The 16032-nt window shown below is 40.2% G+C and overlaps 1 protein-coding gene across 5 annotated transcripts in view; it reads right to left on the reverse strand.

The window, feature by feature from the left end:
* Nucleotides 1-16032, reverse strand: part of PLXNB2 (plexin B2) — a 251608-nt gene that overhangs the window by 54706 nt on the left and 180870 nt on the right. For all 5 annotated transcript variants that reach the window (XM_059471795.1, XM_059471796.1, XM_059471794.1 and 2 more), the window contains 7 exons: nt 13823-13949; nt 12242-12392; nt 8950-9064; nt 8166-8268; nt 7589-7690; nt 2002-2094; nt 729-810 (listed from right to left, as the gene is read on the reverse strand). In XM_059471795.1, the coding sequence (XP_059327778.1) occupies nt 729-810; nt 2002-2094; nt 7589-7690; nt 8166-8268; nt 8950-9064; nt 12242-12392; nt 13823-13949 (773 nt within the window). The remainder of the gene's footprint in view (nt 1-728; nt 811-2001; nt 2095-7588; nt 7691-8165; nt 8269-8949; nt 9065-12241; nt 12393-13822; nt 13950-16032) is intronic.

A 16032-nucleotide genomic window follows, 5' to 3' on the forward strand; every position in this document is an offset into this window, starting at 1 on the left:
TGAAAAGTTGCAATAAGGTCTCCCTGCAGCCTTCTCTTCTCCAGGCTGAACAACCCCAACTCTCTCAGCCTTTCCCCATAGGAGAGGTGCTCCAGCTCTCTGATCATCTTTGTGGCCATTCCTGCTCTGTACTCATTCCAAGAGGTCCATGATGTCCTTCTCACGTGGCAGCCCCAGAGCTGGGTGCAGCACTGCAGGTGTCTGAGAGTGGAGCAGAGGGAGAGAATCCCCTCCCTCACCCTGCTGGCCACGCTGCCCCTGATCCAGCCCAGGACATGACTGGGCTTTCTGGGCTGCACCCACACATTGCTGGTTCCACCTTGTCACACCCTGTAGGACTGCTCTCAGTCCCTTCGTGTTCCAGCTTGTATTTGTGTTTGGGATTTCCCCAGCCCATGGGCAGGACCCTGCACTTGGCCTTGCTGACCCTCACGAGGTTTGCACAGGCCCAGCCCTAGTGCCCATCAAAGTCCCTCTGGATGCCATCCCTTCTCTCCAGCATGTCACTGCACCACACACCTTGGTTGGTGTCCCTGGAAAACTTGCTGACAACTCAGATGTTTAATGCATTAGTTTAACATTAATAAATTTCGATCTGTCAGATTTAATTGTCTCACCCAAACCAGTAAAACCTACAAACATTCTTATTAACAAGACTCCAAATTATGAAGGAATTGATTTCTGCTTACAGTAATTAATCTCCCTTTAATCCCATATTTCACACTTACCCATCAGTTTGCTGTCAATCTTGACCTTATCTGTTTTTATGGATAAATTAAGTTGTAGGGTCTCATTTGCACTATAGGAAAACTAGAAAAGATGACATAATAGAGATATTTATACCTTCATTTGACAAGGTTAATTTCATACATTTTCTATGATTCTCAATAATCAGACCTGTGAAGGATTTTAGAAACTCTCCCAAGCCTTATGGCCTTTTTTATAAATGTATCTTGGGCAGATACATTTATAGAAAAATGTTTTAATGAACCTAATCCTTCACAATCAGAATTTTCAAGTACCAAGGGACGGCAATATCCGAGTACTCTCTTTTCATTAATTTAATTTACATTTGGTTATAAGTATCAAAGCAGCAAAAGTGCTGTTCAGAGGCAGTAAGTATAGCTGCTGACCCTGCTGAGTTCTCCCTTCCCACACCATCTGGCCCCATTACTTCTGTGGGCACAGCAGACTCGCACCACATGGAGGGGAAATCTCTTGCATCTTTTACAGTGCAGCCTCCTCATTTTACAGCCAAATCACAAGGTTCACATGCTCCAAGACATGAGCTTCTGCTCATGCTGAAAGAGCAGCAATGACAATTGTTGGGAAACAAGAAGAACAAATAAAAATACAGACGCTTGATAAAGCAAATGCTTTGTGCTAGGCACAGATGATGCAGAAATGCTCATTAATTCTCAAAACTAGTTAGTGAGCTTGTAAGATATAAAGTCAGCATAACATTTGTGAGTCAAACTTGGAGCTTAGAAAATAGACCATTTTTAAAATATTATTTCCTTTTGCAGTAAAAAAGCGAGAGTGAAAGAAGCATAACTACTAGGTAGCCAAGCAACAGCATATTGTCACCATTCTTACCATTCCCATTTTTACAGATACAAAATGGGAAAGATAGTGAAGTGGAATGTGGAGAGGGAGAGCACCGAAATTCTTGCATTTTATCATCAATTATTTCACTAGATTGTATAAAAAATAAAGAATAAAACAGTAGTGGTCTCAAATTCCTCCAGAGACAGTTCAATAACTCCATGGGTTACACAGGTAGAGAAATCAGGGAGAAAGATTGAGGGCTTTGAGGGGAGACTTCAGGAGCTCTGAGCCAAAATGGTAGCCTTTGACTACTACTGCCAAAGGAGAATCTCCATCAGAGGTGACTTTCTTTTCTGAGGGAAATACATATTACCTGTGTAATTCTGGACACTTGTGGCTACAGTTTAGAAGAGCTGAGCATATTTGGTAGGCAAATAGCATTTTCACATTTACCTCTTTACTCACGAATGAAAATTTTCCTTCATCTGACTCATCAACAGAAGCTTCAAATTCAAATTGGCTGTTTCCAACCACAAATTTTTTACCCTGAGGATGAGAAAATTTCAGTTTAGAATTTGTATAGAATCACCAAGCATAGTAAAATATCACCAGGCAATATCCTGTTCAGCACTGGAAGTAATCAAATCCAAATGGAGAAGACTAACTGGTTACAGTCATCTTCTAAAGCAATGCTAGAGAGAAGCTGAGCCAGAGCAATCTGTGACTTTGCTGCACTCCTCCAACATTCATTCATGGTAGGCACACCAAGAAGTTCAAGGAAAGCAAGCTCATATATAGCACTCTGTTTTAGGGAGCAATAAGAAAAAGCTGAGAGATGTGAATACTGGATGGCTTCACACATCAGATGTGTTATTAACAGAGCTGTGTGAGTTCTGCCCTTAAAGGTTTTCTCTGTAGGGATTCTGGGCAGAGCATCAATGCAAGAGTTGCATGGGAAACTGGAATGAACATCTCTCAGCTCTTCCTGCCTTTCTCCTGCCTTTCTGTGACTCCAGCTGTATTTTCACAGGACAGTCTTCAATGGCAGCACTAATTTAAGGGTATTACTACCTCCTAGACATCATCCCCTCTCTCCCAGATCCTAAATCTATTGATTCCTGTCTTAAGTCTGTAGCACATATTGACTTTCACTGCACTGACAAAACTCTCAGCTTGGCTGCTCTGTGATTCAGTCAAAGAACTTGGCTGGCTAAAAACCTCATCCCATGGCATTGTTTCTGTGCTGGGTGAATCTCCTGCCCATAGGACAGACATTCAAACAGCTTTGCAAGAAGGGTATTAGAAAGAAGTGAGTAGCAAGGATATTTTCATACACTAATACAAAATCACAACTCAGTTGGGGACAAGCCAACCTTCACCTTTAGAGAATCACAAAATGGTTTGGGTTGGAAGGGACATTCAAAGACCATCTAGTCCAACAATCCTGACATAGGCAGGGACACCATTCCCTAGACCAGGTTGTTTGAAGCCCCATACAACCTGGCTTTGAATATTTCTAGGGATGGGGTACATAAAAGTTTCTTGGGCAACCTGTTCCACTCTCTCACCATTGCCATTGCAAAAGATTTCTTCCTTATATCTCTAAAACTACCCTTTCTCACTTTAAAAAATGTTGCCCCTTTCTCTGACCCTACAGGCCCTGGTAAAAATGTCTCTCTCCATCTTTCTTATAAGTCCTATTTATATATTGAAAGTCCACAAAAATGTCTCTCAGGAGTGTCCTCCAGGCTGAATCAACTCAACTTTGTCAGCTTTTCTTCAAAGTAGATGAACTCCAGCCCTCACCTGCTCTCTGATCATTTCCATGTCTCTTCTCTGGACCCATTCCAACAGATCCACATCTTTCTTGTACTGGGAACCCCAGAGCTGGATGCAATACTTCAGCTGAAATTTCAGAAGAGTGGACTGGAGGAAGATAGATCACCTCCCTTGACCTGCTGGCCACACTTCTTTTGATGCAGCCCAGGACACTATTGGGTTTTTGGGCTGCAAGTGCACATTGCCAGCTCGCATCTAATGTTTCATTCTCAAGTCCTTCTCTGCAAGGCTATAATCCATTCAACCCCCACTCTGCATTGATCCAGGTGCAGGACCTTCTCAGTGGCCTTGCTGAGCTTCTTGAGAACTTCACTGTGGATGTAAAGAACTATTCCCTGGTTTTGACCAGAGCCATCTGAGTCTAGAGTGCACCTGGCGATAACATAATGGTTATTTGATTCCTCTTTTCTGCTCCAGAAGTACATTGTCTCCTGCTATCTTCTAAGTCTTGTGTATGAGCATCTTATCCTTTTTATTTGTAGCTACTTCTTCAGTGTCGGATACACAGGTGCCTTCTGGTACCTAGGTTTTATCTAATTAATCTGGTACACCAGATTTATCTAATTAATGCAGTGGAAAGCTTTCCTACAGCACCTTCACTGTGACAGGTTGGGCAGTGAACAGGAGCCCACCAAGGTTTGGGGCTTAGGAGGACAACGTGTATCTGGACAACTAACCAAAGGTTAAAACAGACTTGAGGCTCTGGGTGGTTATTTTACAGACGAAAACAAACCTTTTACTTCTTCCTTCTAGGAAACTAGATTTAGGAAATAAGCTACAGCCTAGCTCTGAAAAGCCTTGTCTGAAAATTAACAGCCCATTCTGCCTTAAAGAAAACATCTACATACCATCTCCTTACAATTATTTTTTATAGGAATGCTGTCTTGTTTTCCTTGCCCCACATATTTTAATATAATGTGTTTTTCAAAAGCATTCAAATTCTGCTGCTCCTGTGTAAGGCTTTCCCACATGCTTAACAGCAGGCTCTGGGAGAGGAGGAGAGCTGTGGTGTGTGTGACAGCTGATACCTGGAGTGCACTGAAATCAGGAGCTGCTTACCAGGCTCTTGAGCAGAAGGCAGCAGAGCTCACAGTCAGTAGTTTGGGGGCAAGAGATGTGTAGCAAGCACTAGGAAGCAGGTTACACATCAGACACACATGACAAAGACAAATCCAAATGGGAAATTACTTTTAACGAAAATCTTTGGCAAGCTAATAAGGTTATCTCGATGCTGGTACATCTGTCTCTCCTACTGTGCCAATCTTTCAAGGACTCAGCTGGAGAATGCCTCTCAGAAATTGCATGCAATATGACTGATCAGCACTCGACTTCCCTCCCTCTGCCTGTCCTGGATGGCGCTACTCCCACAAGAATGACAACAGCTTGGATTTCTCTCTCCTTCCTACTGAAATTCTTTCAGAGGATGGAAGGGAAGAACAGTCAACAGCTCCTCCTCTTCTAGGCTATTTCCCTCCAGTGGAAGCTATCATGAGGAGACTTATTCTTTGTGCTTTAAGCATTCACAAGTTTACAGGAGCTTACAAAACGTGTGAGTTTATACTTCCACCCTCAATGGAAGTATAGCAGTTTCTGTATTTCCAGTATAGAAATAATTCTTGATATAGTCCAGCAACAGCAGTTTTTAAAGCCATTTTCTTCTCCTACTCACCAAGTAAGCCCTTTAATGTTCATCTCCACCTAGAGATGAAGATTCTTATACACACAATGTTGGACAGTACACTTAGTCACCCATGGCAAGGCTGGGTGTGCAACACCCCTCTAAGTAAAACACAGATTAAATCAAGATAATAGAACTGGTATTTCGAAGTGACATCACAACATTAATTTTCTGCTTTTTCTAAGCAAGAATTTAGGCAAGGAAAACAGGAGGAAAATGGATATACCAACATCCTAACCAATAAAGACCTTAAATATGCTCATAGCTGCATGACTGCTAGCTTCAAAGATGCTGTAATGCCCAGCATATCCTGTGGCAAAATTGTTCCACATGAGAAGCCAAATGCTATTTAGCATTTGGGCTGTGGGCCAATCCCTGCAAAATATCCATCCATGGCTTCTCCTGAGCCACCCTGTTTTCCATGAAATGTTTACCAAAGGCTAAGTGTAAGTTATGCCCTCATTCAAATGAACTTTCAATCACCAAAGTTTCTTCTTCAGATATTATAATCCCACAGGCATGAGTGCCTTTGTGATTACCACTATTTCATGCCTTATTTGTCTGTTATCACATGTATTAAAGGGCTATGTATACAGCTGTAGTAACTGCGTGTGTTTGTTGAAGTCCTGTCACTAAAAGCATTCTGTTTTGATTAAAAACACACTTCTGTACCAGGATATATGGAGCTGAGCCCATGACAGAGATAACATTTTCATATTGCTCCCACCCAAGAAAAATTACTCTGACATCATTTGACATTCATTGCTCTCCAGCATCTTTCCAGTTTTGGGACTATGCATTCACCTTGGCTTCCTACAGAGACTTGAACTCCTCATAAGACTTCCCAGTTCCAAGCTAAATAAATACATTCTGTAGGCAAACTGTTAAACATTGCTACCCATGACAAAGCATCCAATCCACAGGATGTGTCTTTGCATTGTTAAATGCAATTGACATCTCACAGAATTAAAAAACCCCAGCAGCCTTTTCTCCATTCCCTTTTTGTAACTAGTAGTTCAGAAAGATTAAAGTGCTTATTCATAGAATAATAAACTAGATGAAATAGTTTTTGCATCCCTGCTGCTATTTCTCCTTGGAGGACAAGGGTCCACTAGAAGTCAAACTCAGCACATCTAGATTATGCATCTGCCCTGAATTTCTCTAGAGAGAGAAAAGGCTCTTCCAATTATAACAAGGGAGCAGGAAACAATTTTCCTCTTGGGCAGAAAAACATCGCTTGCCAATGTTAAGCAAAAGAAATAAAAGTATAATCTCCAGAATACTTCTCAATTAGCTGTGGGTGTAGGAGAGGTGTTGTATGCCACATGTTGCACACAGCCACATGTCCTACCAGGGACCAGTTCTGGCATCTCAGAGAACAGACCAAATTCACCAAATTTGCATTTCACTGTCTGCATATATTTTAAGGTCTTCAAACAAAAATGTTTATTTTTGAACATATGTTTTTATAGCACAGTTTTCATATATGTCTATAGTAGTGACACACATCATGGTCTTTACATGGTGCTCACTGGTTGCTTTTTGTACTTCTCTGAATACCCTTCTTATATTGCTACACTTCTGGCCTCTTGACCCTTTTCCATCCCTTGACAGGAGCAGCAAAGGTGATAGAAGGAATTTAGAAGCTATACAGCATTCCAATTTGAAACAGGAAAAAAAAAAACTCAAAAAGAAGAGCCTTCTTTCCCATGATAGATGGCCAGGAATAAAAGAAATCAATGCACTCCCCGGTGCATCTATCATCAATTCCCATTTACACAAAGACAACACAGAAACAAAGAATAGAAACTGATAACAATACTTGAGCTATCACCTAAAAATGGTTTTAAAGCTTCATTTTCATCCTACTAACAAATAACATTTTATGCATTGTCTAGACTATAACACAATTAAAACCCTGGGGTCTAACTGACTTAGAGACTTCGTAATTTATTTTCTGGAAGCAAGTACTAAGAAAGAGAAGCCTTTGCTATGGGTGAGAAAATACCTGATCTTCTGGTTTGATGGTCACACACACACACACACAAAAAAGTGAAAGATGATGTTATCCAAACTAAGAAATATTTAATGTCTGAGGGCATTTTTGTGTTTGGAAGGCGAAAACTTAAAAAAAATTAAGCACACAGAGTGATGTCATTCTAGAACAATAGCAACAAAACCCATCAAGTATTTAATTAGAAAAATATGTGAAACATTCACAATTCCTACAGCCCCTCTCATTTCATTACATGAAAAATAATTGTCCAGTGTTTCAATAGGTCCAGTCTACATTCTTTAAAATGCCCCCTCCATTTTAATAGTTAGGATTATTAGCTCTGATTCTCTCTTGGCAATGATTCTACCACAGTAACCAATATTTTATCAAACTTGAATGCAGCCCTTTTCTTTCTTTAAATTACAAGCAGGATCTCCAAGGCACATGAACCAATGCTTTAGTTTAGGGGTGTGGATGCAGTTTAAGAGGCATTCAAATGACAGCTAGCATTGAATTAATCTGCTTACCTGATAATAATCTAGATGTTTTCCCTCAAAATACACAGTTGTTTGGTACTCCATAGGTATTATTGAAGGGTCAAGGTTTAGAAACTGTGGGCATTCTCCTTCCTGGGGAGAGATACATTTTATATGTTATTACAAATAAAAAATCTTATCACAACAAGCTCCAATGGCCTTTGGACAATACAATGATTGTTCTGAAGAACTTCATGCTTAAAATACAGTGACAGATTTGATTACACCCTTTCAAATTAGACATGCTAAAAATGACTGCAGCATATGTCAAAGCTGTGGGTGATTATCTCTCCCTGCCTTGAAATCTCGTTCCTCCCATTGAAGCAAAATAGTAAAGGCGCAGAAATATCCTTTCAGGAGTTATTCAGTCTCACTGCCCCGCCTCAATCACACCCTTAAATTCCCACCCCCGCACTGTCACTAAAAAAAAAAATCACCTTACACTTCTGGAGTTAACTTTAGAATCATTTTCAAATCTCTAATTCAACCAACTGATATGAGAGATCCAGCAAACAAAATATTGAAGTGTTCTAATAAAAAACCTAACAATGTTATTTTTAAACATTACCATATTTTGTTTAATCACATCTTGTACTGAAGAGGACTCTTCACAGATATGTCTCTTCCAGTCCCACTGGCAATTCCATCTATTGCTTGCACAGGAATAGCATCTACAAATATAACATGGTAGTCATGACAAATTGTCAGGCTTTTTTCCCCCACTACCAAGAAAAGTAAACGAAATTCCATATATATTCACAGAGGGTAAATCAGTCTGTTAGAGTGTCCTTACTATATTAAGATCAAAACTTCACAAGAACAGTTCAAGAACCCCCAAAAGCTATTTTATCCCTTAAATAAATATTTGAGCAGGGATCAGAAAATCATAGCATTTGCAAAAACTTTGAGATCAAGCCTGAGAGGACTGGAGGTGATTTTGATCAACCTTCATACATAGGGATGAACAAAGGCTTTGGGCTGGCTGCACCTGCCCTGTCTGAAGGCACTGCAATCCAAAACACCAAACTATCATCATTACAGGGAACAAGCAGGCACACAATTGTCCACATTGCTCACCTGCAAACACATTAGCAGCTCCAGAAATGGCAACACAATGAACTGGCCTTAATTATATGTGCCATGAATATTGCTATTCCATGTTTTATATTGCTGGTTCACCAGGTGCCCTTCAACCATTTTTAAACTCCATTAAAATGTAAGAAAAAGGATTTGGACACTGGCAAATTTTGAGTGCCAAAGGCTTAATTATGAAATGATTGAGTAATTCAGGTGCCAGTTACCTAACACACCAAGCTACAGGATCTAAACATTTAAGAAGCTGAAATACTCACGGCTGATTTTCAATAAGATTCATTGCTTCTTCGCAGTCATAGAAAGGGTAAGTATGTGATGCAAAAAAAATCTTGTTCTTTTCAAAGGTTAACTGAAGTGGAACTGAAACATGATCTGTCACAAAATAAAAAAAATTATCCAAATGGTTGTTGAATTCTTCAGCTCTTGAGCTGAATGATATAATGAAAACAGTTTTATTAATTTACAGGACATAAGCAAATATTTAACTATACTGTTAACAATCTCAATCTCATGACTTAAAATCTGTAAGTTCTGTTTTGTCTTTTCAAGCTTTGCAAAATTTTTCAGTGCATTATTCTCAGAAGAAAAACAGAGAGAGAAAAAAGGGGAGAAGAATATTAAAAGAATAGCTTTGTTTTATGGAAGTGTTTTTCAGTGGTGCTATTATCATGCTAGACTTTAAAAGAGTCTAGAAGAACAAGGAAAACTGATTAAAGACATAATTGAACACAGACGAAAACTGGCACAAGAACAGTAATTTTAAATAAAACATTTTCTTAAATATGAATATGTCTGCATGTAAAATTACTCCTTTCATTTGTGAATTAAAAATGTTACGTGAATTCAAGCAAGTGCTCTTTGTGGTTAATGCCCAGCAGTGCCTGCAACAGTTACCACAGGCATTTGTGAGCTTCAGTTTGCCATACACCATTTCTCCACAAATGTACTTCTTGTCTGGATTATTACTAAAGAGTGAAACTGTTTGAAATACCTTTTGCAGAAATCATTAAGCCCTTATGACAAGCTATTTCACAAGCTATTGAGCAACTTCAAACTCTGCTTTCCTTGAGCAGGTTCTTGGAAGACCATCAGCTGCTTGGCTGGGAGTTACCTCTGCCTGCACTGGGTCCCCTCGAATATTTCAGACTCACAGCAGTGACGGGATTTCCTAACAACAGGACTGGGAAAAGGCATCCTTCCTAGAAATTCCTTTTGGAACCAACCAACCAACCAACCAACCAACCAACCAACCAACCAACCACAACCCAGACTTGTCCAACATCAACAGGGCTTCTTAAGAGTAACTGGATGTCTCAGGACTGCCAGGAATACACAAATACCATGCATACAAATATCTTAAGGGCAGGTGTCAAAAGAATGGGGCCAGACTGTTGAGACAGAGCAAGGAACAACAGAGACACAGGAGGTCTATCTGAATAGGAAGACAAACATCTTTACTTTGAGGGTGACAGAGCACTGCAAAAGGCGGCCCAGAGAGGTTGTGAAGCCTCCTTCTCTGGAGACATTCAAAAGCCACCTGGAGGAGATGCTGTGCAATCTGCTTCAGGTAAACCTGCTCTAACAGGGGGATTACACTAGGTAACCTCCCCAGGTCCCTTCTGCCCCTAAAAATTCTGTGGTTCTGTGAATGCTTGTAGCTGCCTGCCTTCTCCTGGTGTCTGCTGAGTTTCTGAGCACCCTAATATTGCTTTTGAATATCCTTTCATATGTGCAATCAACTCAGAGAGTCATATTATTTCTAGATTACTTGTTTATTCTAATGCCTTCTCTGACAGACTTCTAGTCTTACATTTAGTGCTGGATGACATCCAGATATCACATTTATCAAGCCCATTGCTTTGTGTCCTGCTTTACAAAATATTTAGGGAATGTGAATTGGCCTTAAATAACAGTGTGCTGCTTTAACACTTAGCAGAATCTGATATACCACAATATACTCCAGCTAGTGTAAAATTCAATAATGAGATTTTAATGTAATTACTCTCCCTGCAACTAAAATTAGATTTTTACCTGTTTCAGCCTTAAGAGAATTGAAACTTATCTTAAAAAGTGCTTCCAAGTACCACTTTGACAGTTCATGACTGTTAAAATGCATATAAAAGACTTATCCTCAGGGGTATGTCTGTAAGCTGCAAGAGCACATGTTTTTTGCTTGTTATTTCTCTTCAGATTTTTAAACTTGATACATAATAAACAGTGTTGTGTAATGAGTTTCATTCCATGTGTTTATGCATCAAGATGTATGAACCATGGCATGAACAAAACACTGTCTAGGAAACTGCACAGAATTATGGCTGGCAACAGACCTCAGGCCTATAATCAGTGCTTCAGAACAATGGTGCAGTCTTTAATTATATGATGAAGTATTTTTCCATCAGGCTTACTGCTGCAGAGGTTGCAGGACACACAGAAGAAGAGGCAGAGGGCTGGATGCTAGGAAGGATAGGCTTGTAACATGAACCAGAAAAAAGCCACTGAAGTATTGTTGACCAGAGCAAAACTAAGAAGTCAGACACAAATTCCTTCATAGCTGAAGCAGGTAGAAATCCCTTCTCTCCCCACAAGTCAGAGTGCTTAGGCTTAGACTAGGTAACTGGGTTTTGTTTGTTTGGGACACAGAATAACATCTCTCTGACTCCATGTCTCTGTCTCTCCCAAGCTACTGTTTCAGGTTCCCAGCAGAAATCCTGGGAATGCCACAGCTTGTAAATATATCAACAGAAAAAGTTTGAGCAAACTGACAGTTCAGCAACAGATTATTTGGGGAAAAGGACTGGAAGGGGAAATGTGGGATCTCAGCACCTCAGGATGGAGGTGCAGAGAGGCCGAGACCACCCTTGGGGGGCTCGGGAATCCTGGAATGTTGCCAGAAGTGTCTGGTGGCAGGATTTTGATCCTACACAGGAGATGAGACCTATATGAGGACTGGGAGGAATTCACTGGGTGAATGGTGAAGGGATAAGTTAGTTAAAGTGTAAAACACAGGGTTTAGGATTTTGGTACAGGGGGGTCTAAAGAAGTAAGATGGAGGAATTGGGGCGTGTCCTGTCCTTCTTCTTCTTCTTCTTGGCCTCCATCTTCTGTGGTGGTGGTGGCACTTTGGGATTGGTCATTACTAAAAGTGCACCGGTTAATAAGGGTAGAAAGTATTGGAGAAAAATGATAAATCTTGTACACGTAACTTAGAGTATAAAGATAAGTGACCGCCCGGGGGCTTGGGCAGTGTGCCCATGGCTGACTTGCTGTGCAGACCTCTGTCGGGCTGAAAGAAAATCTTTTAGATAAACAATTAATAAACACCAAGACCGAGACAAGATCAGAAGTCTCTCCTCGTCCTTTGAAGCGTCGGCTCTCCAAGGCCATCCCTGGGAATTCCCTGGGCCTTTCCAGGCCACCAGAACAGGAACACAGAAAATGGTACAGGGAAAAACCCCATTTTGTAGGCACCTCATATAAGAGCATAACATTGGAAACAACAGTCTAGTTCTTTTCTCTTATTATCCATGTAGGGTAGCAATATTTCTTTACCTTGATGTTTTGGTGTTGGAGGAATTATATCAGGGGGATCACAGATAATAACCCCATCTTTCAATTGAGCAGAATGCACTGTTTCACCAAAGGTACAGCAAACCTTGTCACTCTCAGTCAAAGTTGGCATGGGACTTACAGTCAGTTCCACCTGGAAATAAAATTTTAAAGTGGTAAAATATTTGGAACAAATGAGCCAAGACCCAGTAAGACTTGGAAAATTTCAATTTCAAAGGTGATATTTTAGCCAGCATCACAGAACATGGCTCTCCTTTTCAATTTTTACTTCTTCCCATCTATTAATCTTTTCTCCTTAAACCCCTACCAGTCTTTTGAGGCTGGGTCTTTGTTGAATCAGACTGATACAAAAACCTCTTGTCCTGTCAATGCATTAGACCAGAACAAAATTGTCTGTACAGACACACCCAAAACCTTTTGTCCTCAGCATCCAGTTTAGCAACAGTAAACAGAGTGGTTAACACTTAAACTCTGACAAAATTAATTAATATTACATTAACCTTAGGTGTTCTTAGTGAATAATGGAAACAGAACTGGATAGGCTGGAAATGGTGGAGTTTGAAAGGGATAAACAAAAAGTGCCTTCCTCAAGACTCCATGCAAATGCAAAAAATCCAATACTGAGAAAGGATTTCTGAATGGTGATGAGATCTTATCTTCCTCAGAGAAAGAAAGCATTTGAGAAACTAAAAATAACTAAATAAGATGGGAAAACATAACAAGGAAACAGAAAATTAAGTTGAAATTTGGGATCTTGTTCTTGACTTAATGTTTCAAGTGTGTTAATTACACAGTCTAACTTTCCATTTTGTATTGCCAGTAGAAAAGACAATTATCCCTTTCTCACTGAAAGCAGTTATTCTCTACTAATATTTTTATTCAGCATAGAAATGGCCTTAACACAATGCTGTTTACATAATTTAGAAGTGGGATTGAAGTGACTTGAAATAAAGTTTCTTTATTCCTGATTAAGAGGAATTTAAAGCCATTTTATTGATTTTACTTGTTGAACACCCCCAGGAAGCACTCAGTCTGCACTGGCATGCCCCATTTGGAATTACAGCAAGCTATGACACCCTGACCACACTCCAAAAACTCAGTTTTATAGTTTTGTTGCCATAGAGTAATTTTGCATGCTGAGTTTACCTTCTCCATGCATCTGCTGTGTAGGCAAATCCACTGCTGATTTTAAAGCAACATCTTATGGCTTCACTGCTTACCTAAGTTCATGCCCAAGTAAGCTGAAAGGGCAGCATGAAATCTCCCCTACCAATTACTTTTTATGGGTTATACAACACTGTGCAACACTTTCATAATATTCAGGTAAGTGTAAGTGCTTTATCATCCATACCAGTGCATCACTTTGGTTTACACAGGTCAGAAACTCAACCTGCAAGAGCAGCAGGCAAGAAAGAGCACTGTGAGAAATGACAGAGACTGAGACACCCAAACAGTCTCCTATTCCTAGTCTCCACTGTGCATAAAGAAATCAGATATTCATATTTCTGGTAGTCACATCAACGTGCTTCAAGAATATTTATGGAAATCATCATCCTGTTATACCTTAGCAGGAGCTCTGCGACTCATATTTAGAGGGTCTGCACTAATGATAGTCATACATGTGCCACTTGGACTCCACAGCCAGTGGTTCTCCTTATCAGCTGTACCACAGTCTGCCTTCTTTGTGCACCTGAAAAAAAAAAGGAACAAAACCCAAGGCAGTATTATAGCTGGATTCTTCTTTCTCTGAATTATGCAACAATTTCACAATTAGAGACTGACATTGCAACTCAAGATGACTACAAATTTGCTTTAATATTGACTAGTGGGGTTAGAAAGTTTTTAACAGAATTAGTGGTGCAATTACAATTGATGGTTTGACATGTCAAGAGCAAGTGCCTACACTATTTTAGACAGCACCCTGAATCAGACAACCCAAATCCAGGCAGTGACAGCATAGGAACCATGGGGCAGAGGAGCCATCTGAAATCAAGCTGATAATCTTCATTGCAATATGTAACAACATCCTGAATGAGAGGGCACAGACTGTTTTTTCCTGCAGGTCAAATGGCAGATACCTATGTGTTGCCACTAATAAGACACAGCACTCAAGAGAGCAAGATGCAACAGAGAAGTATTGCTGGGAGCATCCAAGCATGTGGATAACTTCTGTGTAACCCAATTGCTGCAAATGTTATTTTGTAGGGAATGTTTTCATTAACAACTGCCGGTATTTAAAACCTCTTTCTGCCAAGGCAGTGTCACAGTTGTGGAAGACAAGAGCAGTTGTGCAGCCCCACCAAAAACACCAGAAGATTTTCCCAGCTCAAGTACAGGAAGAAATGCTGCAGTACAGAAGCTGCATGGGGCTACAAAAGCTTGTTGAGGTGGGGGCAGTCTCATGGGTATTCTTTCCATTCTGTGCAAAGTGTAAAAGAAAATGCTGGAGTATCTCTGTCTGCTGTAGCAGAAAGTTGACTATTAACTCATCAGGGGCTATAATGCAGTGCAGCTGTTGCACAGCACTGTCAAACCTCTTTTAAACAAATTATTTACATACAGAGTAAACATTCACATAATACATCCCTAAACACACTACTAAGTGGTGTGTGTAATCATGAGACAGAACTGAAACTTAGAATGAAGCACTTTTTTCTCCCCTTTGGAAATAATATTAGCAAATGTGAAAATTCATGTTTGCCTTTTCTCAGAAACCATTAATATTTTGAGATATTGAGGTCAGTGGTCATATCAGAAACCTGAAGGGAAATCTAAGGAAAATTGCCTTTTTTATGATATATGCCAAAGCCTTCAACTCCCAGCAGCCCAGGAGGAGTTTGAGGTTACATTCCAAATTCTCAGGTTTCATCCACAGCAACTGAAACCCCAGGCTGGAGGAGTTACAGTATATTACATAAACCTGCACACACCTCAGAAATTTCTCTGCAGTGCTCTACATTATGCTACATCAGGCTGATAGGTAACCTAATGCGATAGTTCACATTTTCAGGCTGGAAACTAGAAGCCTGAAATTCATCTGCATATTATAATTAAACAGCCTCTTTGTTCCAACAGCAAGAAGTTAGAATCACGAATTCCCAACCACTCATGCCAAGGGGTTAATTAACTTAGTAGTCAAAAAGAGAACTGCAGGACTGCTCTTCCCTCTCGGCACTCTAATCAATGCAGAGTGTAAAGAAGAGACATTCCAGGGCTGTTCAGTGCTGTCCTAGTTTACATGTGCTTGAATATTCATTCAGTGAACCTCTGCAGATAGTCAGCAAAATGTCACTTTCTGCTCTCCTACAGGCAGGTGAGGGTTCCCCGTAGCTACACGTCTTGATAGATGATTATGTAAAACCAGCATTTGAACTATACACTCTGTTTGAGACATGGAACACTTTTGTCTTTAATGTTCTTTCTTACACTTTACTGATGTACTTAAAATACACGCAGTAGTTTCTGAATCTGAAATAGGGAGCATATTTTTATTTTCTGGGAGACCATGTGACTGTACAATTGAAGGAGTGATAAAACATACAGTTAGAAGATGTATAATCATTCTCAGTACCAGCAGAAAAGTATATATTTTCCCAAACTAATCAAATCTGAAAAAGTCAACGGGGAATTTTTTGTGTGCACAGAATATTGATATCAACGTCTGCGTGATAAAATGAAATGACTGCCAGGAGCACAAGGGTGAGCACCAAGGGCTGGGATCAGCATGCCCAGCAGTCCCCAGGGCACAGGGCAGAGCTGGAGCAGCTGCAGTG

The sequence above is a fragment of the Ammospiza nelsoni genome, chromosome 5 (assembly GCF_027579445.1).
Source record: "Ammospiza nelsoni isolate bAmmNel1 chromosome 5, bAmmNel1.pri, whole genome shotgun sequence".
NCBI classification, from domain to species: Eukaryota; Metazoa; Chordata; class Aves; order Passeriformes; family Passerellidae; genus Ammospiza; species Ammospiza nelsoni.